The sequence below is a fragment of the Callospermophilus lateralis genome, chromosome 5 (genome assembly GCF_048772815.1).
Source record: "Callospermophilus lateralis isolate mCalLat2 chromosome 5, mCalLat2.hap1, whole genome shotgun sequence".
Lineage (NCBI taxonomy): Eukaryota > Metazoa > Chordata > Mammalia > Rodentia > Sciuridae > Callospermophilus > Callospermophilus lateralis.
In genome coordinates, this window is record NC_135309.1 from 148500774 (window position 1) to 148527840 (window position 27067).

General features: G+C 35.5%; 1 protein-coding gene across 3 annotated transcripts in view; it reads right to left on the reverse strand.

Annotated features, from left to right (window-relative positions):
* Window positions 1-24685, reverse strand: part of Rictor (RPTOR independent companion of MTOR complex 2) — a 114595-nt gene extending 89910 nt beyond the window's left edge. For all 3 annotated transcript variants that reach the window (XR_013091449.2, XM_076857402.2, XM_076857401.2), the window contains exons 1-2: window positions 24628-24685; window positions 24408-24455 (exon numbers count right to left, since the gene is read on the reverse strand). Coding sequence is in view for 2 of the 3 variants with exons in the window: in XM_076857402.2 (XP_076713517.2) it covers window positions 24408-24455; window positions 24628-24676 (97 nt within the window). In the remaining variant the exon portion in view is untranslated. The remainder of the gene's footprint in view (window positions 1-24407; window positions 24456-24627) is intronic.
* Between the last annotated feature and the right edge of the window lie 2382 nt (window positions 24686-27067).

Genomic DNA, 27067 nt, shown 5'->3' on the forward strand with positions numbered 1-27067 from the left:
TACAGATGAATAACAAAAGCAATTCTGTCTTTTATAAACAACTTTCAAGAAAGGAGCATGGGAAAAGAGAAAGGCAAGTTTAAATAAAAGCTATACAAATCTCTAAAGCAAGAAACTTCATTAATAATGGATTGGAAAATGGAAAAAAACAGTAGAATCAAGAATAAATCCAAAATTTCTGGATTGGGTAAAATGATTCTGTGTACTGACAGAAAATCACAGACCAGGTACATATAGATTTTAAGGAAATTCCTACTTTAGTAGTAACCATACATATCCAAAACAAATAACAAAACCTTGCATACACAACAAAAACAAATAACAAAACCTTGTTGTATGTTAAAATGATGGGACAAAATAGTTATTTTGATTATGCATCAAAACATACATACCATCAGTTTTCAAATTTATGTTCTTAAAAATATATAGATTATGACAAAAAATATCAATCTCTGAGTTAAGTATCCTAGAAAATGGTCCATAGTAATGTGTATTTAAAGGAAGCACCCCAGTGATTCTTGTGCATACTCAAATTTGAAACACGTTTAAAAGACTACCAAAATGTCATGCAACTATATTGTGATATCCCTTTGGATCATTTGAGCTCAACTCTAGAAGAAGTGAGAACCTATTCTAAGAAATATCATTCCACATCATCTTCAAATGTTACAATGCAAACAAACAAAACCCACTGACACAAAAATTGTAATTACTAATACAAATAGAAACCCTATGATATTGCGCTCGTATTTTTATATAAATAACCTCTTTAAACCTGATTATCCACTGTAAAATTAAGAACAATTAATATTGTTCCCATCTTGAGAATGAAGTTTAGTCACATTAGTTCACTGCCTAAAGTCATACAAATATCAGGAGTAACAATGAGATTTTTATCTGAGCAGTATGACTCCAAATCATATCAGTTTGTAATTATGCACTCATTTATATGATTGTTGGACATTTGTGATGGTTAATCTGAATTAACCAACTTGAGTGGATTAAGAGATACCTAGGTATCTCAATAAGGGTGTTTCTAGGAATGACTGGCATGTGAGACAGCAAACAGAAGTGGAGACTCATCCTAAAAGCACAGTGCACCAAACTGGGGGCTTGAATGAGAGAACAAAGTTGAAGAATAAGGAAGCAGCAGCAAACAGATGGTATTGTGATTGCAAGAGGATATCAGATGCTAGCTCCTTCACTTTTCTAAAGCAAACTCTGACCAGTGACTCTCCAGGAGGTTACCAAGCCTTCCATCAGGACTGGGGTGACATCATTGATCCTTCTTGCTCTGAGGCTCTAGTTTCTCGGACTGAGCTGGTTCCTCCAGCTCTCTAACCTCCAATGGCCACTGTGGGACTATCCAGCTTCTGGTTGTGTAAGCCAATCTAATAAATCCCCTTTTTATAAACACACACACACACACACACACACACACACACACCACCCTGTTATTTCTGTTTCTTTAGAAAACCCTGACTACAACATTTATCTTGTTACATTAAAAATCTACTTTAGTTCACCACTTCGTTGTCCTACTAATACCTAAACGGCAGAGTGTGGTTCATACCTGCCTATAGATACTCAAGAGACCAAGACACAGGAAATCTTGAACCCAACAGTTTGAGACCAGCCTAGGCAATATAGGCAACAATCTCATCTTACAAACAAAATAAACTAGGCTGGCAATGTGGCTCAGTGGTAGACCATTTGTTTAAGCATGCCTAAGGCCCTGGGTTTGATCCCCGGCATCACAGAAACAAAACTATTACTTAAGAAGCAATTATTAGTGAATACCAACCATGCAAAAAGTATTTACTGAATAAATTAATGTTTTATATTCACACAAAATACATAAAAACTTTGAAATGTACCAAGCTCTGTTTTATAAAGTCACTCAATCTGTTAACTCTTTCCATTCTCTTAAAAACAAAAATGTGTACAATATTGAAGTATAAGTTTAGATCTCCTTATTTAAGTTGAAAAAGTTCAATAAGAAATTAACCATATGACACTATTTATTAGTACAAAGAACTTAACCTTAATAAAGAATTTTTCTACCCAATTCAAAATTTAAAACTCTGACTATTTAGGGTAAAAGTACAATGGAAAGGTCTTCTGGCCCTCAGCACACTTACCTGGTTACCAAAGAATATTTGTGGACAACCAACATGGACACCACTTAAGAACATATTACAAATGCAGGATCTTGGGCCCTACCATACCTACCATACCTACTCAACCTAACTATTACCAAAATCTAGGTGATTCATTTATACAGAAAAAAGTAAACTCAGCAGGCATAAGTGCTTATCCTTAAGAAGGCCTGGCTATAAGGTTGACCCTTGGTGTCTTAAGGGAATTCAAAGTAGGAGAAGTTCCATAGAGGGGATCCTGGGCCTAAATAGTTAATATACAAATAATACAATTTATGTTGAATGCTTGCTTTCCTTCTGTGAGTTTGGAATTTTGCTGCCTACCAAGCAGAGGTTGCTTACTTGGAAAGTCTTCAATAAAAATTCTGCCTCCAAGTCTCTCAAATTCTCTGGTGGACAACAAACATTTCACCTGCTGTAATAACTCACTGCTGGAAGGAATTAAACATGTATTAACTCCACTAGGAACATGTGCCTGGTTTCCCCAATACTTTGTCACATGCATATTTTCTCTTTGCTGGATTTGCTTTGTATTTCTTAGAGAATCCTCAAATGTGGGATTGGTCTTGAGGACCTCCAAAACAACAATGAAGTTTCAGAAGCTCTATTCTGAAGGCCCACACAGAATTCTATTTCCAGAGCTTAAATGCAATACAGGACTGAGCTAACCCTTGGGACACTATAAGAAAAAATCCACTGAAAAAAGAAATCCATTGTACATAAGGTGAAGACTTTAGGAAAGACTATATCCTAAGAAAAAGGATGAATTAGAAAAATACTCATCTACCAGAAGCAGACAGTAAAGTAATATGGGGTAATTTGGGTTAACAAAACAAACAAAAAGAGCCTTCCCTAAGATTCTGAAGCCAATGCATGTGGTTTTGGAACATGAATGCACTCTTATATAGTAATAGATGATAGATAGATAGATAGATAGATAGATAGATAGATAGATAGATAGATAGACAGACAGATAGATAGCCTGGGGGTAGCTCTGTGTTAGAGTTCTTACCTACCAAGCAAAAGGCCCTCGGTTTGATCCCTAGGCCCTGACCAAAAGAAAAAAAAATGGGGGAGAGGCAAGAATTTTAATTTAAAGTAGTTCCTGTTCTACACTGCTCCCAAGCAGCTGACAGAAGCAATTTCAACCAACAACTACCCACTACAAACCACCCACCCAACCAGGTAACCACCCTAACCCTAAGTAACCTTACAAACATAAGTGCACAACCAAAATAGAAAACACACAAGGAAACCATAAGTCATTATAAGCAGAAACAATAAAAGATATAAAAAGACTTTAAGTATTAGAACTGTCATATAAACAATGAAATAATGTATACATCTAAATCAAGCAGGGGAGTTAGCAAACTTGTTCTATTGAAAGGATCACAGAGTAAACATTTTAAGCTCTGGAGACTGCACAATCTCTAATTCAACACTTAACTCCACAACTGTAACACTAAAGCAGCCACAGACAATACTTAAACAAATAAGCATAACCATGTCTCAATAAAACATTATCTAAAAAATGCAGTGACTCAGATCTCCAAGTAGTAATTTGTAAACCTGGTTTAAAAGAAAAATAACTGAAAGGATAAGATTTGAGAGAACATGAAAAAAATAAAGATTTTCAAAGGATCTAATGATATAATTAAAATAACTCAATAAAAGGGCATAAAAAAGAATAAACACAATTAAAGGAAGAATAAGATGAACTGAAAGATACACAGAAAAATATTCTACAGAATGTAGCCTTCTAGAAAAGAGAAACACAGAGAGAGAGAGAGAGAGAGAGAGAGAGAGAGAGAGAGAGAGAGAGAATACATGAAAGAGTTTTAAATGCAAGAATAGATGAGAATGTCCAACATACATTTAATAAGAATTCCTACAGGAATAACAAAAGAAATTGGGGGAGAGACAACACTTAAAGAGACAAGTGTTGAGAGAATTTTCTGGAATAATTCAAAGACTTAAAATAGAATCAGGATGCCCAATTAATCCCAAAGCAAGACAAATAACCATCAAAACACATTTTATTCAAAATATTTAAGACTAAAGCATAAAAAAATGTTAACATGGACAAAAAAAACCAGATTACCTAAGAGAAAAGAAATTTGAGACAGACTACATATATATATATATATATATATATACATATTTGTAAAAATATATTCATAAAATATAAAAATATATATGACCTTGTACAAATAATAACTCAAAATATCAGTAAGAAAATCAGGAAAATTTGAAAAGTGACTATATATTAGGTAACATAAAGAATTTACTGTTAAATGGGACTTACTCAAACTAAAAAGTTTTTTCTCAGCAAAAGAAACAATAAGAGAGGTAAATAGGGAGCCTACATCCTGGAACAAATCTTTACTCCTCACACTTCAGATAGAGCCCTAATATCCAGAGTATACAAAGAACTCAAAAAATTAGACAATAAGATAACAAATAACCCAATCAACAAATGAGCCAAGGACCTGAACAGACACTTCTCAGAGGAGGACATACAATCAATCAACAAGTACATGAAAAAATGCTCACCATCTCTAGCAGTCAGAGAAATGCAAATCAAAACCACCCTAAGATACCATCTCACTTCACTAAGATTGACAGCCATTATGAAGTCAAACAACAACAAGTGCTGGCGAGGATGTGGGGAAAAGGGTACACTTGTTCATTGTTGGTGGGACTGCAAATTGGTGCAGCCAATCTGGAACGCAGTATGGAGATTTCTTGGAAAGCTGGGAATGGAACCACCATTTGACCCAGCTATTCCCCTTCTCGGTCTATTCCCTAAAGACCTAAAAAGAGCATGCTACAGGGACACTGCTACATCGATGTTCATAGCAGCACAATTCACAATAGCAAGACTGTGGAACCAACCTAGATGCCCTTCAATAGACAAATGGATAAAAAAAAAATGTGGCATTTATACACAATGGAGTATTACTCTGCATTAAAAAATGACAAAATCATAGAATTTGGAGGGAAATGGATGGCATTAGAGCAGATTATGCTAAGTGAAGCCAGCCAATCCCTAAAAAACAAATGCCAAATGTCTTCTTTGATATAAGGAGAGTAACTAAGAACAGAGTAGGGACGAAGAGCATGAGAAGAAGATTAACATTAAACAGGGATGACAGGTGGGAGGGAAGGGGAGAGAGAAGGGAAATTGCCTGGAAATGGAAGGAGACCCTCAGGGTTATACAAAATTACATACAAGAGGAAGCGAGGGGAAAGGGAAAAATAATACAAGGGGGAGAAATGAATTACAGTAGAGGGGGTAGAGAGAGAAGAGAAGAGGGGAGGGGAGGGGAGGGGAGCGGGGATAGTAAAGGATAGGAAAGGCAGCAGAATACAACAGACACTAGTATGGCAATATATAAATCAATGGAAGTGTAACTGATGTGATTCTGCAATCTGTATACAGGGTAAAAATGGGAGTTCATAACCCACTTGAATCAAAGTGTGAAATATGATTTATCAAGAACTATGTAATGTTTTGAACAACCAACAATAAAAATAAAATAAAATAATAAAAAAAATATTAGAATAATGTAGAAAGTGACATTCTGTGTGACAGTTTTGGTTTTATACCTATTTACAGCTCTTCAAACTAAATTTGTAAATATTCTTGGTGTAATCTATTTGTCTATTATCTGTATTATTTAACTGAAGGTGAAAGATGGGTGATCTGATTTAATACATTAATCAATAAAATTATCAAACTAGAAAAAAAAGAATTTACTGTTAATTTACTTAGTTGTATTAATGGCACTACTGTTATATATTTTAAAAGTCCTTATCTCTTACAGATAGATACCAATGTATTTGCAGTGAAATGATAAATGACTGAGGGGCTGGGGTACTGGGTACAATCCTCGGCACCAAATAAATAAATAAATGTTATGAAAAATATTTTAAAACAAATAAATAAATGTCTGAGATCTGCTTTAAAATTATTGATGAAGGGAGAGGGAGGATATATAGATGAAATAAAGCTGCCACATATGTTTATATTAGCTGAAGTAAAGGATACATGAGAACTCATTATACTACTTTCTCTAATTCTATGCTTGAAAATTTGAATTAAATATTTTAATAAATATCTAATAATTCAAAGTAACAAAAGTATGGGTCAGCAGCATTTCTTATACACTGCTTTTATGAAGAAGTACAAAATGGTATATAAATAAATGTTGTGGAATGAAAGTAAAGGATTTGCCCTAAAACTTTACTTACAAGCCATTCTGCTTAAATTCCAAGAAAAATACTATTTCCAAAGCACTCATACTTAACACATCCTGGTGCTGAATAAGAGGAAGGACAGTGGCAGCTACAATTGAATGAAAAGAAAGATTTGTTCTGGGCTTTCTTTCAAAATAAAGGTAGCAGAATACAACAGTTACTATTATGGTATTATGTAAAAATGTGGATGTGTAACCGATGTGATTCTGCAATCTTTGTAATGTTTTGAATAACCAATAAAAAAATAAAATAAAATAAAATAAAACTAAAAGGAATAAAGGCAACTCTAACTTAACCTATTCTTCTATTTTCCCTTGTTTACCATATTCCCAAAGCTGGTTTCAACATCTAAATGAAAGCACCTAGCAGCAGCAGCAGCAAAGTAGATTAAATAAACAGAATCATTTTTTTCCTAGATTATATAATGCTAACAACTTCCTGAGCCTCTTGATATGTCAGTGTAGCTTAACTATCCATTCATAATACATTTTTCAATGACATACAACTAAATGAAGCTTCTATAAGAATAAGCTTATCTTGTAATCATAACCTTGAAATTTAAGAAGACCTAGAAGAATACTCTACAGTACATACTCATTAATTAACTGAATGAACAAATAGAGCATTTCCATCCATAGTGAAAAAGAATTTTCATTAAAATTAATGATAGTTCAGGCATTCTTTGATAATTCAAAAAATACTAATGTAATAAGATTACAGACACAGCTTAAAATTGAAATATTAGTACAACTATCATTTTTATAATGTTGATTTTGCTGCTTTCTCATCTTGAAAGACAAGACTTAAGTCTCAAATGATTCAAAATGAGTAATTCTTCCTGTCTTGTGACCAAAATGAAAGGATTAATTCACTAATTTATCCATTCAATTAGTATTCATTTAGTAATGCATGCCATGCAGAGCCTGCTCCAAGGGCTATAGTATATTCTCCACAGATCAATCTTGCTCAATCAGATCATATGACTTCCCTCTACAATTGTACCATTTTCTACAAACTATTACTTGTCTACCTCTCTTATAATCTCATATTCTTACTATTCTCCCTCTGATTTATCATGTACCGGCCTTACTGATTCTGTCCTATATCTAAGCATTTGTACTAGCTATTCCTTCGACTTGGAAGACTTGTCCCCCATTATCTTCACATAATCCTCCCCATTAGTTCAGTATAAACTAAATACTAACCTCAAAGAACTTTTCTCTGAAACCCCCATACACAACCATCAGTAAATTCTCCTTCACCATACCCAATTTTGTATTTAGTATATCTATTATTAGTACCTAACATTCTGTGTTCACATGTTACAGTCTCTGTTCTGCTACTAGAATATAAGCTTCTCAGGGCAAAGATACAATCTTTTCCACCACAGAATCATCAGTACATAAAACTATCAGAAGTCAATATCTGTCAACTATGATTGAGAAAGGCAGACGTGTCAACAAATTACAGCATATTATAAAAAAGGTAACATGTTCAACCCAGCTGGAAAAGGTATGATTGATTGATCTTTTGGAAACCTATTGGGTACAGAAGCAAGAGTAGAATGGGAAAGGATAGAACTCGCAGGGAGAGTAGTTATGAAGGCCATGCAATCATTCAGCAAAGTAATTAGGGCCTGGGCAAAGGTATGCCAATGGAAGTGGAAAAGCAGATTTTTACAGGAATTTCAAAGATAAAATCATTACCATCTGGTTGCAAATTTGACGTGTGGAATAAGGACAAGGAAAGAGGTTAAGATGTCTCCTGGGTGTCTGATTTGACCTAATTAAAGAATTGTTCTTAACCTAGATGGGAAATAGGGAAAGGTTTTTAGAATAAGATAATTAGAAAATTTGAAACATTAAGTTTGAATACTTACCTATATCCTTAAAATGTTGAATAGCAATGCAAAATTGGTCGGAAACTCTCAAGCTAAATGCGAATTTGATAGTTTACTCCATCAAAAAACATTTATTCAGCACATACAGTGTGCCAGAGCTATTCTAGCCACTGACAGAATAATGAACAAAACAAAGTATTTACGTTCACAAAACCTCTAGGGAGACAATAACTATATACTATAATGTCAGTAACAACAAGGGCTGTGAAACAAACAGCAATATAAGGGTTGTGTGTATAGCCCAGTTGGAAGAGCATTTGCCTATATGTGCACGGCCCTGGGTTCAATCTCTAATACCATCAAAAAAATCAAAGACAGCAATATAAAAGAATGGAAAGTGATGGAGATGGGGACTCCTTTGAACAGAATGACTGGAGAAAGTTCACTTTATAAGATGACATTTGAACAAAGTTAAATGAAATGAGGGAAAAAGAATCATACAAATACTCCAGAAAGAATATTCCAGACAGACTATGACAGAGGTAAAAAGACTCTGCAAAGAAAATATGATTAGGAATAATCAGCACGGAAGTTATTTCTCCAAACAGTAAGAAAGGAAAGAGTCAAGAAATGAAAACAGTTGTAGAGGAAGCCAGTGACTGGGCCACAATGAAAGTTATTATATAGAGTGGTAGTTTGCTTAAAATAAAAATTTATTGGTCTTGCACACACAACATTCCAGTATTTTATACACTGCTAAGAACAGAATAGGTGATCCATGTATTCTTTTTAAACTAATGAGTAAGTAAATTAGTAAATTAGTGATTTCCCAGATTTGAGCCCAATTTATACTTAACCATTCTCTAAACTTCATCTTCAAAGAACAATCCAACCAGTAATTTGAATAAAAATAAGTATTAGTAATCTTCAGAAGACTTTTTAAAATGTTGTAAAAAATATTTGCTTAGAAGTATAAGCATGTAATTTAGGGAATATCTGCTAAAAAAAACATATCAATTGATAAATATTCCATATTTTGTTAATGTTTTGTTAGTCAAAATATCATTTTAAACCAAGTTATGCCTGTGGTGACAGTTGGCTCTCTTTTACGAAGTCACTTAAAACTGTTGGGGGAAAAATGATGTTCTAATATATACAAAAGTAGTAAGTAATATAATCTCAAAATAATATAATCCTGGTTAAAAATATTTACTGAACTGTGTCATTCTTAATAGAAACAAACAGTCACTTAGCATTTATCACCAAGAGCAATTATTGTTTTGATAGCTAATAATCCATAGTCTATTTAATAAATCTGCTCAATGAACCAGTCCAGACCAGAAACAGCAAGGATCTTTCTAGGTTATAAAATGTTCCCCTCTTCAAGAAATTCTGAACGCCATCATTTTCCATACTTCTAAAAAGTGTATGCATAAAATTTCAAACATTTTAAATACTTAAAATTAATACTAGTGTCGTAATTATCAGCATTTAGAAAATGTACTCCATCAGAAACTTTTACCTGCAATATAGCTATGTTTCATTTTCACATTTACTCTATTGCTGTTGCACAATGAAATAAGTAAATTTTTCTTTATTCTAGAAGTCTATGCTAAATGTGTTGCTGAATTGTTTTTAATTCATTCAATTTCCTATTAAATACTCAATTTTAATTCTTGGGGACAGGCCTACCAAGAGATAGGCAGTGGAATCTTTTATTGCCAACTCTCACATCACCAACTTTCCAGGAAAAAAACAAAAAAACAATAAAGGATTTATTATATAAACAACTGAAATTTATTTTATAATAGGAATATCAAGCATAGCAAAAGAAAACAATTCATCTCTATAGTATTTTCTGTTAGAATGACCAGAAAATTAGAAAAGAGCAAAAGAGAAACAGAAACCAGTGAGAGAAACTGAGAGAAACAAGATCAAAAAAAGAAACAATCTCACAGAGAGTTTATAACTATCAACAAGATTTGAGATACTCAGTCTCATAAAGGTCTACTGGAAAAAATCAGTGACATTATGATTTCTTCATGATATGAGATTAGACAGTTAAAATGGTTCTTTTTGAGTTCTTAAAAAAGAGAATCAGGGCTGGGGTTGTGACTCAGAGGTAGAGCTCTTGCCTAGCACACATCAGGAACTGGGTTAGATACTCAGCACCACATAAAAATTAAAAAATAAAAGTATTGTGTCCACCTACAACTAAAAAATAAATGTTTAAAAACAAGAATCAGATAAGACATTTAACCATATGTATGTATGTGCTTTCAAGAAGAAGCATCTTTATTTTACACTCTAACAACTTTAACGCACAATTACAACTATATGTTATTAAACTACCATATTAACACATACTGATATATCCACATGAGCGTACTATTGAACTCAGGACCAAATAATGTTTATTATATTTCCTTTTTCTAAATACTAAATCAACTTTGGTAATCATTCTACCAATAATTTAATCGGGATATCACAAAACTTACTGGATTCGAATTCTAATTTTTCTGCTTTCTAGATAATCTGATCCTGTACTTTTCTTTAAGCAGTCATTTGGGGAGGGGGTAAGGGATGGAAACCCTCACCCATCAAGATGTGTTAACTAGCTAAAACCTATTAAATCAAAAGCCCAGGCAGAAGAGGCAAAAGATAAACAGAGAACACTTTTTTTTTCCCCAAAATTTATCCACTGGCCTAGCCATCCACATCATGCCATACCTGACACATAAAAAGACTAGGATTAACTTTAATTATATATTCAAAATAACACTGGGTGAATGAAACCAGACACACAAGAGTGTACATTATATGAGTATAAACATGAAGTTCAAAAATAGGCTAGTCTTCCTTGGTGGGAGAAAACAGTGACTAGGAGGAGACACAGAATAGAAATTTCTACGGTATTGCAGTATTATGTTTCTTGATATGAATGTCCAATTTGCCAAAGTTCACAGAACTGTTCCTAGGACAAACACTTTTGGGCAAGTTATTTTTCAACAAAAATTTTAATATAACATTTATTCTTCGGTTTCAATAATAGCCCTATCCTATAAATCCAATAAATACTAAAATTCTGTATCCTTATTGTTCTTCTCTCAATAAATGATTCATGTCTTTATTCATGCCCTAGTTCCTCTTGATTATTTCTACCCATTCAAAACTTATACAATGCCCCAGTTTCTATTATTTTTTCCCAGGCACATTAATCTCTCTTTTCTCTCATCTCTTGCTTTTACTGACAATACAAATAAGAACACTAGAATCTATTTATTCATAGCTATGTGTCAAAACTAAAATATATCTATTTTACAAACATCTTTCACTTCTAAATCTTATCTCCAATGGAGATGAAAGGATCTGGAGAGTAGCAAATACAAGGAAGAACTTTCTCTGAAATTCTCTTACCTTAAAGGACTGATTTTCCAGAATATATGCAAATGCTGAAAATCCCTCCTTCAGATCTCATCAAGAAGATGGGGATGCACAGGACTGATATATATAAGGCAGGAAGGAAGAATACCACTGACACCACACCGAAAGCCCAAACTATGTCCCAGGTAGTGTCTATTCTTTTAGGTCCATTCAGCTCCCCTAAAAATTATTTACTCTTCCTCTAAAACTGTTTACATCCCCCACTTCTCTCTTCCAAGAAGTATATAAGCTTCTATATCTCACTGGGTAATCACTGTCTTTTGATGCCCCTGTACATGTATTATTTGTATGCCTTTTCTTCCGTTAATCTGTCTAAACATAGAAACAATAATTATAACATAGAGTGACCGTCGAAAGCAATGCAGCAGCACATAAAAATCAAAAAATTAACTGTATGTTACAAAGGATAGTAATATGTTGTCCTCCCCCCACTCCCAACACAAAAATTGATATTTATAATACTGACCTAAGCAGAAGAGGAAAAGTTAAAATAGAGCTGGTATATTTCTTTTAAGAGGGAAATATGCAATAAGTCTAGAAATAATTTCATCCAAAATAGTTAAAATGTACACTTTGGAGTTCACTTAATAATTTGCTTCCTCAGAGTTTGAAATTATATTCTTCCAGTAGTGTGATTTAGCTTCTGTTTGGAGAAAGACCTTAAAGGGTTAAGTACATTGGTTTTAGCATCAAAAATAATAAAAGGCATCTGAATGACACCTTTCTCTACTTTAATACCTATATTTCCTTTGGAGTAAGGAATATAGGTATTAAAAGTTAGGCATTGCCCCATTTTCTTCATCAATTACACGGATATGTTAATACATATCTTCTAGATAAGCAGAAAGATTAAATCAGATAATTTAAGTAATGCTTTTTAACAGAGTTCCCAGCACACAATATGGTCCACTGCTGCTTTTTCTTGTAATAAAAGACCATGTTTTCAACATTTAACAACTTGAACAATGCCAGATACATAACCAGTATTCAATAAATATTTAGTGACTAGTGGTACATGCTGGTAATTCCAGCGACTCATGCTGGTAATTCCAGCGACTCAGGTGGCTAAGATAAGAGGGATCACAACTTCAAGGCTAGCCTCAGTAATTTCTAAGAGGCTCTAAGCAACTTTGTGAGACACTATCTCCAACTAAAATATAAAAAGGACTAAGGGCGCAATGGTAAAGTGACCCTGGGTTCAATCCTTAGTACTTCAAAAAAATAAAATTAGTAAATAAATTAAAACAACGGATTTTTTTTTAAATCACACTATTTCTCTGTAGAACTCTTACAATATAGAAACAATTACTGACATTTGTGAAAAACGCTTTGTAGGACTAAAAAGTCAAGTCTAATTAAAAAAATAACTATTAGAAGAAACAATAACACAGGCAACAGCTCAGTTTACCCCAATCTCTTATTCATCTCCTTTTGATTTCTCTTTGAAAAACTACCAATATTTTTTAAAATAACTTCTTCCATTTTGCTATGGAAAATAACAGAATTTGTATATTTACTGAATTCTGCTATGAAAAAGGAAAAAGACAATGTTAGAGTTCTTTTTAAAGCATCTGAAGTGATGTAAACTTTTAATGGTATTGTAATCTGAAATTCATTAAAAATAGCTATAAAACTTTATGTAATAATTATAGGACATATGAAATCTTATATTACATAAGAATTAATGTGATTTGCATTACACCAAATTATGTTATTAAAAATAACACTAGAAACTGTAGTATAGGTAATAAAATCACGTGATTCTAAATAAGGAAGGAAATAGTACTCAAACATCCCATCATCATTATTTTATACTACTATGAGATGGATATGATTACAAACTTCTTTATAAATTAAGTTCCACAACATTCCACTTCTCATTTGGTGACAAACACAAAAAATACCATAGAGTCTAATGTTAAGATTTCACAGCATCTGAAAATGTGTTTCCAACCACATTTTTACAGTCTTTCTCCCTGTAACACTATTCTTAAAGTGTTTTACCTTCTATGTTTTCTTCTTTTCTCCCTCCTTTCCCCTCCAGCCCCTCCATCCACCTCTAACTCTCTAAGTTCTTCTCACTCTCCCTTCTTTCTCTTTCTCTTCCTTCCTACTTTTCCTCTCTCTTTTTTGCTTTCTCTCCCCCATGGGGAGGGAGGTGGTAAACAGTAGTGTGGTGAGTATTAGGGAGTGCATTATAGAATTATGAGTGGAAAAAAAAACAGGGCAATCAAAAAGTTTTAGTATATGAGGGATGAGCATGGAAATAATTAGCACTACTATTTTAAGATATGATTTCCAGAAATATGAAACTACTGATAAAAATATGTATGTGCACACATCTAAAACAGTTAAATACACTTATTATCTGGCAAGCTGTTTCTTCTTAGTACATAAATTACTTGGCAATCTTCTTTGTTTACAGTTTCTGTTTCTCTTCACCTTCTTCATTATGAGAAACTTGTGAAATTATACTAGATTCAGAGCAAGATTATTAAAACTCCTGCAAGTGGCAATTCAAGTATTTTTTGTTTCCCTAATATAGAAATAATTATCCCAAACATTACTTATCATTTACTCAAATTACTAGAGGGCTTGGTAGGGTGTCTGGATTTGGCAATGAAATATTCTCCATATTTTATGATCTTCATTTCAAATATTCTATCTCACTGTGTGGCTACATTTAAATTTTGAGATCAGAAAATAGTCATTTTAGTGTAGAAAATAATAAAAAACACTACCCATCCCATTATAGTCTCTATTTACAGACCATATATTTAGAAAGAAGTTTGATAAATTTATAGAGCCTGTTGAACATGAATAATGCCCTATATTAGCAATATTAATGAAGAGGAAAGATATGTACTACAAAATTATAGAATAAAAAATAATTTATTCTATGGTTTGAAATGTAAGTATTTCTCAATTTCTCAATCCAGTCAACTATCTTCAAAGGTCAGAAAAGCTTAAATTTAAAATATCAATCTTTAATAGTTAAGAGATAAAAGGAAAAAACTTACTACCAATGTTTCTCAACATTATCAAGATATACTCAATAATATGCCAGGAAATTTTGTTTTCAAAGTTAACATGTGATTTTTAAAACTCCAGCCTAGAGCTCCACCTATTTAAATGTTACCTTTCTGTGCAAAGGTTTACAGGTGTCCTTACTTCATCATTTCTATGAGGTTTTCCCCCTTGGTCCATTGTTGACCTATCTCCAGTTTTTTTCTTCTCTGAATTCTCCAAGCTCTTTGATACCTTTATAGAGATAATTGTCAAGATACTTCAAATACTACTGTCCTACACTGTGCATTGATAGGGGTATATCACAACTACAATAAGAGCTCCTTGATAGCAGAGTCATACCTTCCATAACACAACAGCACTATCCAGTGTGATAATATACTCAATATATTATACTCATTAAAGATATATAGTGCCAGCATGATGGCACATACCTGTAATCCCAGAGGCTCTGGAGGCTGAGGCAGGAGGATCATGAGTTCAAAACTAGCTTCAGCAAAAGCAAGGCACTAAGCAACTCAGTGAGATCCTGTGTCTAAATAAAATACATAAATAGGGCTGAGGATGTGGCTCAGTGGTTGAGTGCCCCTGAGTTCCATTCCTGGTACAGTCTCCCCTGTAAAAAATATTGGTTGGCCAAGCATGGTGACACACACCTACAATGCCAGCTACTTGGGAGGCTGAGGCAGGAGGATTACACGATCAAACTAGGACAACCTAGAAAACCCCTATCTTAAAATAAGATTTTAAAAAGGGCAAGGGTGTAGCTCAGGGGAAAAGCACTTGCCTAGTATGCTTGAGGCCCTGGGTTCAATCCCCAGTACTGAAGAGGAGGGAAAAAACTGGTTGACATTAAGAAAATCACTACAAATCCAAATTCTTCAATAATACAGGGTTTATAAAAAAAAAAAAAAAGGAATACTTCTGAGAGTGATTTAACAAAGCCATAAATAATAAATGCTTTCTTTTTCATCTTCCAATATCCCATGATAACATCTGAGAATCACAAAGATTGAAAATGAAAAGTACTTTAAGTATGCATTTTGAAAAAGTATGCATTTTGAAGTGAGAAAACTGAAGCCCAGAATTAATGAAGAATAGAACTGAATTCTCCAGACACCAACTTCAACACTACAGTCTTAGCCCCTTCAACTTAAAAAGTTTTTTTCTTGTCTTCAGAGATTATAATCATCATCATTTTCTTTTCTTCTGTTGGTCTCTTTCTTGTTGATACCTACCTCTAACATAAACCTTCATTATCTTATCCTTAAATCCTGGAATTTTCAACTCTTTCTCCAATTAGGAGGGTTCAGCTCAAAAGCAGAATTACCTACTCAGCATTTATAAGGCCCTAGAGTCAAACTCCAGCACCAAAAAAAAAAAAGTTTCCATTTACATTTCACAACACATTATACAGACAACACTCAGATCACAAATCAGAAAAACTACTACTAAGCCCCTAGTCCAGTATTTGCTGCTACCTCTTACACATCTCTGTCAACATTAATCACCTAAAGTACAAAACTGGACTCATTATCATCCCTCCCAAAATGACTTCTCTATATTATGGAACTATCCATGTCCATTATTCTTCAGGACTGCAAACTTTAATAAGTGCTCTCTTACTCTATTCTCCTACTTAAAACTGTATTTATTATTCCTTTTCTCATCTCTGTTTCCATTCAAAAAATACATCAGAGGCTGGGGGTGTAGCTCAGTCAAAGAACATCTATCCATGAAGGTCCTGGGTTCAATATCCAGCACTGGGAGAAAAAACAAACCCAAAACTTGATTGTTATATAATAGAGGCTAGTGGGGGCAGTGGGTAATGTTAAAACTTAGCAAAACAGAATTGCTGCCCTCAAGAAGTTTAAGATCTAGTGAAGGGCAATAAATTGGACAAAAAAAAAAAAAAACTAAAACAATGGTAAGTGCTATTCTGGAAGGATAATGATATAGAAAAGTAGAAGAGGAAGCAGTAAATTCCCACAGAAAGATTCCCACAAGTGACATGTGACCTTACCCTTAAAGAATTACACTAAGAGTCCTGAAAATGCAAAGCAAAACCTATGCAAATTCACATAAATATGAAACTGCATGTTATATTTAAGGAATAGCAGTCTTCTTTGACTAAAGCAATTATTCTCTAGGGGCAGTTTCCAAGGGGAAAGATCAGGAATGTCGGGTTGGTGGTTAACCTAGCAAACTTATCCAAAGTACATGTATGAAGATACGAATTGGTATGAATGTACTTTGTATACAACCAGAAATTTGAAAAATTGTGCTCTACATGTGTAATAAGAATTGTAATACCTTCCGCTGTCATATATAAATAAAAAAAAATAATTAAAAAAAAAAACTAGTAAACTTGGGCTGGGGTTGTGGCCCACTGGCACAGCGCTTGCTTCATCTGTGAGGCACTGGGATTGATTCTCAGAATCACATATAAAGGTCCATCAATAACTAAAAAAACAAACAAACAAACAAAAGCTAGCAAACTCTCCCCAATTCCCTTTTGAGAAGCACTGTGTGTAATGAAGGGAGGCAGAGTGTTATATACATGAACAATCCAGAGACAGATATATTTGACTAATATGGTTAAGGTAGTACAGAAGAAAATAATATAGGAATAAATCCTAAAAGGTCTCGAATGCTGAGCTAAGGAATTTGGACTTTATTCTGGGAGCACAAATAAACCTGTACCATGTATGTATGGGTAGTTTTTATTATTGTTTTGCTTTTAATATAAAAGAATGAAAAGATTAAATCTGATTTACAGGGAAATAATCCAGCAGATGAAGTAAAGAGCTACTCTATCAGCTATAAGACTTTACTGTCACTCAAATGAGATAATAAGATGTGATAATAAGATGCTGGATCAAATGAGATATCAAATGAGATAGTAAGATGCTATTTCAGAGGCAAACTGGAGGAACATAACTAAGAGATTGAGAAGTCTCTACCTTGAACCTAGATGTTGGTGGTACCTAAAAAGTGAAAAATGGGTACTCTTTGGGGTACAAAATTTTACACATCATGACTTTGAGATGATTACCAGACACACAGAGGTCACTAACTAGCCTTGTGACCCTGGCTAAATTATAGCTTTCTATGTTTCAACCCTTCAATATTTCAAAGCTTATATTCTCAAAATATAAGCTTTTGAGAAACTTATAAAATATAAGCTTTTGAGAGCCTTATAAAAATAAGGATCAGAGTTTCTCAAATAGTTGTTGAAGATTAGGTGAAATAACATTTTAATGCCTGGCACAAAATATTCATGCAAAGTAGTACCAACAGTTGAAATAGAAATTTTAATGCCAATGAATTTTGCAAGATATTATTAGCATCAGTTTAGAAAGTATTTTCAGTATAGGGAGGGACCTGTGCTTATGACACTGAAGTGGTTTGTATTAAAATCTGTAGGAAAGACGGCCTTCTGAAAATTGGCAAAGGCCTAGAAATTAGACCAGAAACTATGCATTAAACAATAATAAAAACTACCCATACATACATGGTACAGGTTCATTCCTAGAAGAAAACACAGGGTCAACACTCCAAAATATAGGCACAGGCAATCACTTTCTCAGTAAGATCCCTAAAGCTCAGGAAATAATGCCAGAAGTTGATAAATGGGATAGCATCAAATTAAAACCTTCTGCACAGCAAAGGAAACATTAGGAATGTGAAGAGAGAACCTACACAATGTGAAAAAATCTTTGATACTCTTTTGACCGAAGATTAATATCTAGAATATATAAAGAATCCAAAAAACTTTACACCAAAAAAGTCCAATAGCCCAATTAATAAATGGGCAAATGAATTAAATAGATGTTTCTAAAAAGAAGAAATACAAATGGCCATGCTGATTTCCATGGTGGTTGTACTTATTTACAATCCCAATAGAGTAAAAAATGTTCCCTTTTCTTCACATCCTCTCCCAAGCATTTATTATTATTTGCATTCTTTTTAAAATATTCTTCTTTAATTACAGATGGACACAATATCTTTATTTTATTTATTTTTTATGTGGTGCTGAGGATAGAACCCCATGCATCAAATGAGCTAGGCAAGCACTCTACCACTGAGCTACAACCCTAGCCCTATTATTTGTATTCTTGATGATTGCCAAAGACTAGGCATGGAACTACTATATGATCCAGCCATCCTACTCCTTGGTATTTATCCTGAAGAAGTAAAATCATCATACTACAGTGACACGTGCACATCCATGTTTATAGCAGCACAATTCACAGTAGCCAAACTATGGAACCTAGGTATCTATCAATGGATAACTAGAGAAAGAAAATGTGGTATATACATACAATGGAGTTTTATTCAGCCATGAAGAAAAATGAAATTATGTCATTTGTAGGAAAATGTATGGACTACAGTACATTAAGTAAAAATATGCTGACATAAGAAGGTCAAGAGTTGTATAGTTTATCTTCTATGTATAAGCTAGAGAGGAAAAAGGGAAAGAAAGGTGTGGTGAGGGCATAGGAATCTCATGAAAATCAAAGGGAGATCGGTAGAGGAAAGGGGAAGGAGGGGAGAAGTATTGGGGAGTGATAATGGCCAAATTCCAGTTATATTGTGTACACACACGTATAAATATATAACAATGAATCCCATTATGCACAACTATAATGTACCAATAAAAAAGTGGAAAGTGGAAAGAAAAGCAGTATGGAACTTAAAAAAATAAAACTTCTGTGTAAAAAGAAATTATACTGGTTAAGATATAAAGTTGTGGAATAAGAATAAACTATTCTGTCTATAGTGTCTACAAAACAAAAAAAAAACTATTTCATAATCTTTATTGCTTCTTATTTCCTACCCTCAGCCCATGCCCAATGAAGGATATAATAAAGGCTTACTGAACATGAAAAAAACCAAACCAATAGAAAGGAAGAAATGAAATAAAAGAAAATCAGTACTACAAAGAATCTTAGAGGAAACAGTATCAAGAGCATAAAATTACTCTTGGACAAAAATAGACATGCTTTATTATCTGACTTAGGAGAAAAGAAGGTAAACATAGGAGAAGAAAAGAGTATGGAATTCATACTGAACAGCCTCTATCTTCTTAATAAAGAATAGCCAGGTGTGGTGGTATACACCTGTATTTCCAGCTACTCACGAGACTGAAATGAGGAGGGAGCAGGAAGATTGCAAGTTCATAGCCACCTGAGAAACTTAATGAAGCTAGTTCAAAATTTAAAAAAGGTGTGGGGATAAAGATCAATGGCAGAGCATCCCTGAATTCAATCTCCAGTACTGGGTAGGAAAAGAAAGAAAATCACTACACAGCATAGAGGGAAAACAAAAATCAGTTTGGAATCCAAAGAAAACAAATTAGTCGATTCCTCCACTCTAACACATATTCTACTTAATTTCTGTAGCCAGCAGCCTGGTCCAGTTCTCCAGTATCTCTTAATATTAAATTAGTAGCCCTCTAACCAGCTTCTCTATCTACTGACTTTCCCTTTCCAAAGGTGTGGTATATTGCTGAGAGAGCCAATTTGTCCATCTCTTCTTATGCAGTCATCTCCTCAAGATTTCTCTGATCCTTTACCCACCAGATTGTCAATCATTCTCTCTGGCTACTATTGGGCTACTTCTATTCCTTATACTGTTTAATTACATATTATTCCATAACCCAATCACTTCTTTATGTCTGTTCCAATAAACTCTTCACAAGGGGGTAAAACTTTCCTCATTCTTATTTCTCCAACACTTAATTCAGCATCTGGTATATAATAGGCATTCAGTCAATATCTATTAGTGAGCAATTAAAAAATGAAATTACAAGAAATCAAAAAACAAAGTTAAGTATCCAAATATACATAATTTCAAAGGACTTTCCTGTTCTAGGTACTGAACAACCAAGTCAGTAAACATTTTTTTTTTATTCACAGTGGAGGAAAACGTAAAGGGATTAGATAGTTAAAACTATAAAACTCAACAGTACTTTTAATAAATTTTATTACAATAATTATATTTGAATACAGATGTGTTTATGTTCTTGGAATTCACTTTGAACACTATAATAAAGGGGGCTTACCCAGGAATAACACTGTGTCTTTTCAAGTGAGAGTTCAATGTCAGGAAAAGATGTACTACTGAAGGAATTGGGGGCAGGAGGTGGGGGCTGTCTGTGGAAGTGGCTAACAGAAGCATTTGGGTTTCAAAATATATTTTGGCATGAAATATACAGAGAATAATACTGGGGATTTTTTACAAATTAAACGGAGTAGGTGTCTGAACAAAACTGAAAGCAACAATTACCAGAAAGTTGACTGTAAAATCCACTACAAGGAGTTCCTAAACTGGGTCAAAATTAAATCTATCAATAATTTTTCACTGAGGTACTCTGTAATAAGTACAGCAATAACACCAGTACCACACCCCCAAAAACCCTTAGAACTTTCCTAGGCCTCAAGAAGTCTGAAAGGCTAGTCTTTATTACTAAGAAATTTTCTGAAGTCAGGAAGAGAAATTCTAAGGTCCTGTAAAATAACACTTCATACTGTATCTTAAGTGCATATAAAGGAATGTGCTTTATTTAGACTTCATTCATTGGCAATCTCTATTTTTTGGTAGTCTCTTTTAATGTAAAAGTTTTGATTTCTATTGTTATATTCAAAACTCTACTTCAGATCTCAATACAATAGAATGTCTCAAAAAATAAGCTTGAATTCTATGATTTCTTGTTAAATAAACTTATAATAATCAAAACAAACATTTGATATATTTTAATGTGATTTAAAGAATTCTGATTTTACAATATAGGAAGGCAACAAATATTAAACATCTCTGAGCATAAAAGCCTACACTGAAAACTTTAATTAAGAACTACTTCATTTACGTCTAACATTCTTACTAACTCTTTGAAGTAATGGGGTTTTTTTAAGATAAAGAAACCGGAGGTTAAGCAAGGTCAAGTAACTTGTCCCAAATCACTCTCAAACTGAACTCTAACTTGAATAGACACAGTGTTATTTCTGGGTAAGCCCCTCTTACAGTGTTCAAAGTGAATTCCCAGGACACAAACAAATCTATATTCAAATATAATTATTGGAATAAAATTTATTAGAAGTACTATTGAGTTTTATAATTTCGATAATCTAATCCTTTTACTTTTCCTTTAATAAAATAAAAATGTTTACTGTCTTGGTTATTGTTAAGAGACACAGCTGAGATCACAACCCAGAGAGTTATTTGACTTTATAGTTAGCTCTCTTTTCACTATACTTCTTTGGGGATTATAATGACCCTAGCCTCTATAATGAACTCTGTTGGGTTACTTACATAATTAATTTCTCAAAAAATACAGAAAAATAATTAGAATAACAGCAAACACTAACCTTAGTATTAAACAAAAATTTTCATTACCCAAACTTTATATTTTTACATACTGTAATCCAATACACAAACAGCTGCCCTTCAGCTGCAACCCAGACTGCCTCACAGTTCTAAATGATTACTACAGTTAAATTCCTCATGAACTTTCACATTAGATCCCCGAGCCTTCTTTGAACAATGAAATGTTTGTCAGAATAACAGTTTCTCTAAACAATAGTGTCACTATAATGAACCTAACTCAGATTACTTTCTTATACTAAACTTCCTTATAATTTAGAATACAGTTCTCATGTAACCTCTCACTCTTGGTTGTGTCCTGCTTTTGCAATCAGTTTCAGTTGGCTGTGTATATTTTGTTCAAAACTGAAGTACATTTTGTTAGGACAAGCAGAAATAGAATTTTCTGCAGTCTTTATATAATCCTGGAAACACCTATGGTCATAATCAGGTGTTTACTGTCACAGAATGTAGCCATTTTAAGCAATAAATATTTGGTGTTATCTGTATTCTTGAGTAAAATAGGAATAAACCATAAGCATCAAATCAATCTTGTTTTGACACAACTCAAAATTTTGACACTAACCAGAGAAACCACTATATATAGGAGCTCAACAAACTCAACTCCATGTACAACTATACTTTACTTCCAACACCATATCCAAACAGGTTTTTAAGGAAGAAACTAGTCTCAAGTTTACTTAATAAGTGGGTTTTTTTTTTTTTTTGGTCGCCATCTGAAACACATGCTTGCATATAAAAATTGGATCGCTAATACACTATATTTGTTAGGCAACTGAAATGCTAAATTTTCAAGTCTGTAAGGAATGATTGCTATTTTATAAGAAAGTTTACTAGAAAATCTATTTTATATAATTTTTATACATGTTATATAGTTTTCAAATTGTTGCTCAAAAATCAAAAACTTTACATTTTTCTATACTAATTCTCAAAATCTGCTGGAAAGAAGTTCCAAATTAATGCACTCGTGATCTACTTAGTTGCCATTTCCAGTACTTAACGCACTACTATACTGCATTTTAAAAAATTCTTCTGCCTTTAAAAGGATCTGGTTCAGCTAAAGCTAAGTCTCCAAACTTTCAGAATAAAGTATTAAGTTGCAAAAATGTACTCTTTTAGCTAAATGAAAATTGGCCTGTTTATATTCCAGTAAGCTTACATTATGATATACAAAATAAAACAAATTAGAGAATGCATTATGCTTTCAATACAGAGGTGAGCCTCAACAATTGAACCCATGTATGAAAACACTGTAATAACAGTCATTGCACTGAGTACAACACGGGGAATAAATTGATCTCATGGAATGTTTACAACGACTTCTTAAAGAAAACTTCCTAAGGTGTTTCACAGATCACAAGAAGAAACTGACTCTGTACAATGAACCAGATTACTCTCCAAGCTATAGCCGGTGTGAAACATGACCGTTGGAATCAGTAGACCAAATCCTGCTTATCATGGAAGAGAAAAGAATTTTGTATGCAACCACAAATTCTTCAGCAAGACACTGTCGGATAAACTCCAATACGGTGACTGACAGAAAAAGCAGTAGTTGGATTCAGGACTTAAAAATATAACCCGGTTTTACCCTGCTCCGAAGGTGTAAACAAACCCAATCTCCACTGCAGAAGGTAAACAATGAACCTGCATCAGGGTGAGTGGGCGGTCTTTTGCCAACTACAAACCCGGCGGCCCAGGAAAGGGAAGCAGGAGGGAAATACAGCTTAAAACATACACTCAGCAGTAAAGAACGGCTCCAGTTTTCCCTACTGAGTTATCCATGCTGCGGGTCCCCACAGGACGGTGAGCAGAGAGAAGTCACGCAGTCAGTAAGAACCAAGCAGGTCCGGCAAGCATCTCCTCCGGGGGACGGGGAAGGCAGGATGTGGTCGCTGTTCCCTCAAACACCCTTCGGCAACCCAAACAACAACCTCTACCTCCCTCCGGCCGCTCCAGGGTTTGGTGCACGAGCTCCGAGATAGGTGTAAACGCTCCCTGGGGTCCGCGGAACCCAAAGGGGTCGCTGGCTCGCCGAGTTCCGCTACATGCTCCCCCACACCCGAGGCCCGGACGAGGGCTCCAGCTAGCGAAGGGGGCACCGGGAAGGGGGATGGGTCTGGCGAGGCAGCCCGGGCTGGGCTCCCGCGGGCCGGCAGGCGGGGCTCGGGCTCTGCCCCCCGCTCCCTCGCGGGTCCCGTGCGGGGCCCGCCCCTGCCTCCAGCTCTCGGCCCCCGGCCCCGGCTCCTCCCCAGGAACGCGCCCTCGCCGCCGCCCGCGGCGCCCAGCGTTACCTCGGGTCAGATCCAGCGGGACGTTCTCCTCGCCGCTGTCATTCCGCCCTGCGCGAAACAGACACACAGCCCCAATTAGGATTCGCTCGCAGGCCAGCGGCGGCTGCCCTGGCTCCGGCCAGCGCCCCGGCTCGCTTCCCCCACCCAGGGCCAGGGGAAGGCAAGTGCCAAGGGTGGCGGGCGCCGGGTTGGTGGGGCATGAGGGCTGCAGCGGGCTTACCTCGTATTCGGAGGTTCTTCAGAGAGCGGCCGCGGCCGATCGCCGCCATATTGACGGGTTTCAGTCACAACACCGGAAACCTCGCCCAATCGCGCGAGAACCCCTTCCCCTCCCTGCGCGCCGCGCCCGCCCCCCGCGGCATCTCCCCCGCCCCTCAGCGGCGGCGGGCGGTGGTGGCGGTGCCCGCGGGACTGGGGTGGAGAAGGGAGTGCGACGCCCACTCCGAACCTAGAAGCGGCTGGCGGCACCAGCCGGGTCATCCCGGCACACGCCTACGGGCAGGGGACATTTCCCACGAAGGAAATCCCATTGATGCCTGTGTGCATCGTGGAAGATGCTTCCCCTTCAGCCGCCTCGGAACCGCCAGTCCAGACGTAGCTGGAGCCGAGGAGTCCGGGACGCGGGCGGGCGGCTGGCCACCTGCTGAAACCGTCCTGCCAGAGCCTCTGGTTTACTTTCAAGCCCTGGAAGAGACGGCGGCTCTTCATTTTCCATCAATGAAAACGATTTGTATAGAAATCACTGCGCACGGTTTTGGTCTCACTTAAATCCCTTCCCAGAATCGTTTTGCTCCGACCAAGTTAACGCGTAACAAAGTTTGTTTTCCACCCACGCTCTGACCATTGTGCTAAGCAGCCTTGCCCTTGATCGACAAAGCCTCACTCGGCCAGAGGCTTCTCCAAGTGCAAGTGGTTGGGTGGAGGTTTTGTATTTGACCGCCTGGCGTCCGAGGCGAGCTGTGGGTGAAGCGGCCGGGAGAGCAGCGCGGCGGTCCCAGGGGCCGAGGGCTCCCCGCGTGCGCCAGCGCCAGGCGGGCCCGGGAGAGGGTTTCCTCTCCGCCTGGACCGAGAGGTAGCCGCGGCCGTGTCCGGGCGTTCTGTTCCTACAGAGGTGGCCAACATAGATGTGGTGGATGAACATTTTCTATAGGGAAAACTAACACTTATTAACTGTAGGGATTTTAATTCGAGAGCTTGTTTAATTAGTAGATGAACACCTGGGTCCCAACCGGGCAACTTTCTTTTAAACTAGATTTACTTTAAGGAGAGGGTGAGCATTTTTTTTTTTCGCCGCCTATTCTTCAATTCTTTCTACTCCAGGGCACTGAAAGTTTATTGAAAATGGACAGCTTGCCTTAACCTCTTCTTCCCTACTCCGAGTTAATGCCAAGACCAGCACAAATAATTGTTCAATAAATAGCTGTTGGATGAGTAAAAGCCTTGAATTCCTTCTCTGTTTTAGTGCTCTTCGTGTTTAAGAAAGAGACAAAGAAGCAAACAATATTAAAGACACTTACTGCAGTGGTTAATAGTAGTGAACAATTAGAAACATATGACCAAAGGTAGGAATTGTGTAAATTATGGCAGCCATTTTAAATGATATAGATCTAGTGCATTGATAGTTCATGATATTAAATCACGCAACAGATTACAAATTTATTGTTTTCATAAACTTTAAAATACATGTAAAACAAATTATACATTATAAAATGTTTTATATGTACATAAGTAGAAAAAAGTAGGCAAAGATATGCATCAAAATGTTAATTTACTTTTCCTTTAGTTGTGACTGCATTTTGCATTTTTTGCTCTCTTGCTTTTCTATACCTTTAAAATGTCCTGCTGTTTATGTATGTTTTTGTAAAATAAAAGTTTAAAAAAGAAAAGAAAAGGAGCATCTTCAAGAAGATAAAGTAGGAACATTGCTTCCTTAGCATTCAACCTACTGTCTGTATATTCTAAGCCCTCTGATCAGGTCTACATTCAGATATCCAATGGTGATATTATATTTATATTTAAGGATGTAACACAACTAGAGTATTTTTTTTAAGTCTCTTGACTTTTTCAGTAATGGCTTCAATAACAACAAACTTGCTTCTCTTTGTCTTGGTGAAAATTATTTATCCCAATTACTGGAAGTCCGACCAAGACATTAAAAATTTCACATTCCATGCCTCCATGTATATGTACATTTCACCATTAAAGAAAACTAGAAGTTTTGGGGCTGGGGTTGTGGCTCAGCGGTAGAGTGCTCACCTGGCATGCACGAGGAACTGGGTTCGACCCTCAGCACCACATAAATGTAAAATAAAGATATTGTGTCCACCTAAAAAACTTAAAAAATAAATATTTTTTAAAAAAAGAAAAGTAGAAATTTGTCAATGGAAATCCAATCAAATGCTTAAAATTATTCTAATTTTCAAGGAAAATCATGCCCCACAATTCTAAATTAACTACTTTCTAATTCAGTCTCTCAAAAAAGTTGAGTTTAACTTCATTTTCTAATTCAGTCTCTCAAAAAAGTTGAGTATAATTGCCTATTTTACTTGATGTACTTTAAGTCAATAGATGTACTTGAAATCAATAGACTTTTATTTTCATAATTGTATGTTCTTATTTAATGACCATTAATCAATTACTTCATCTCTTCCAGGAGGGAG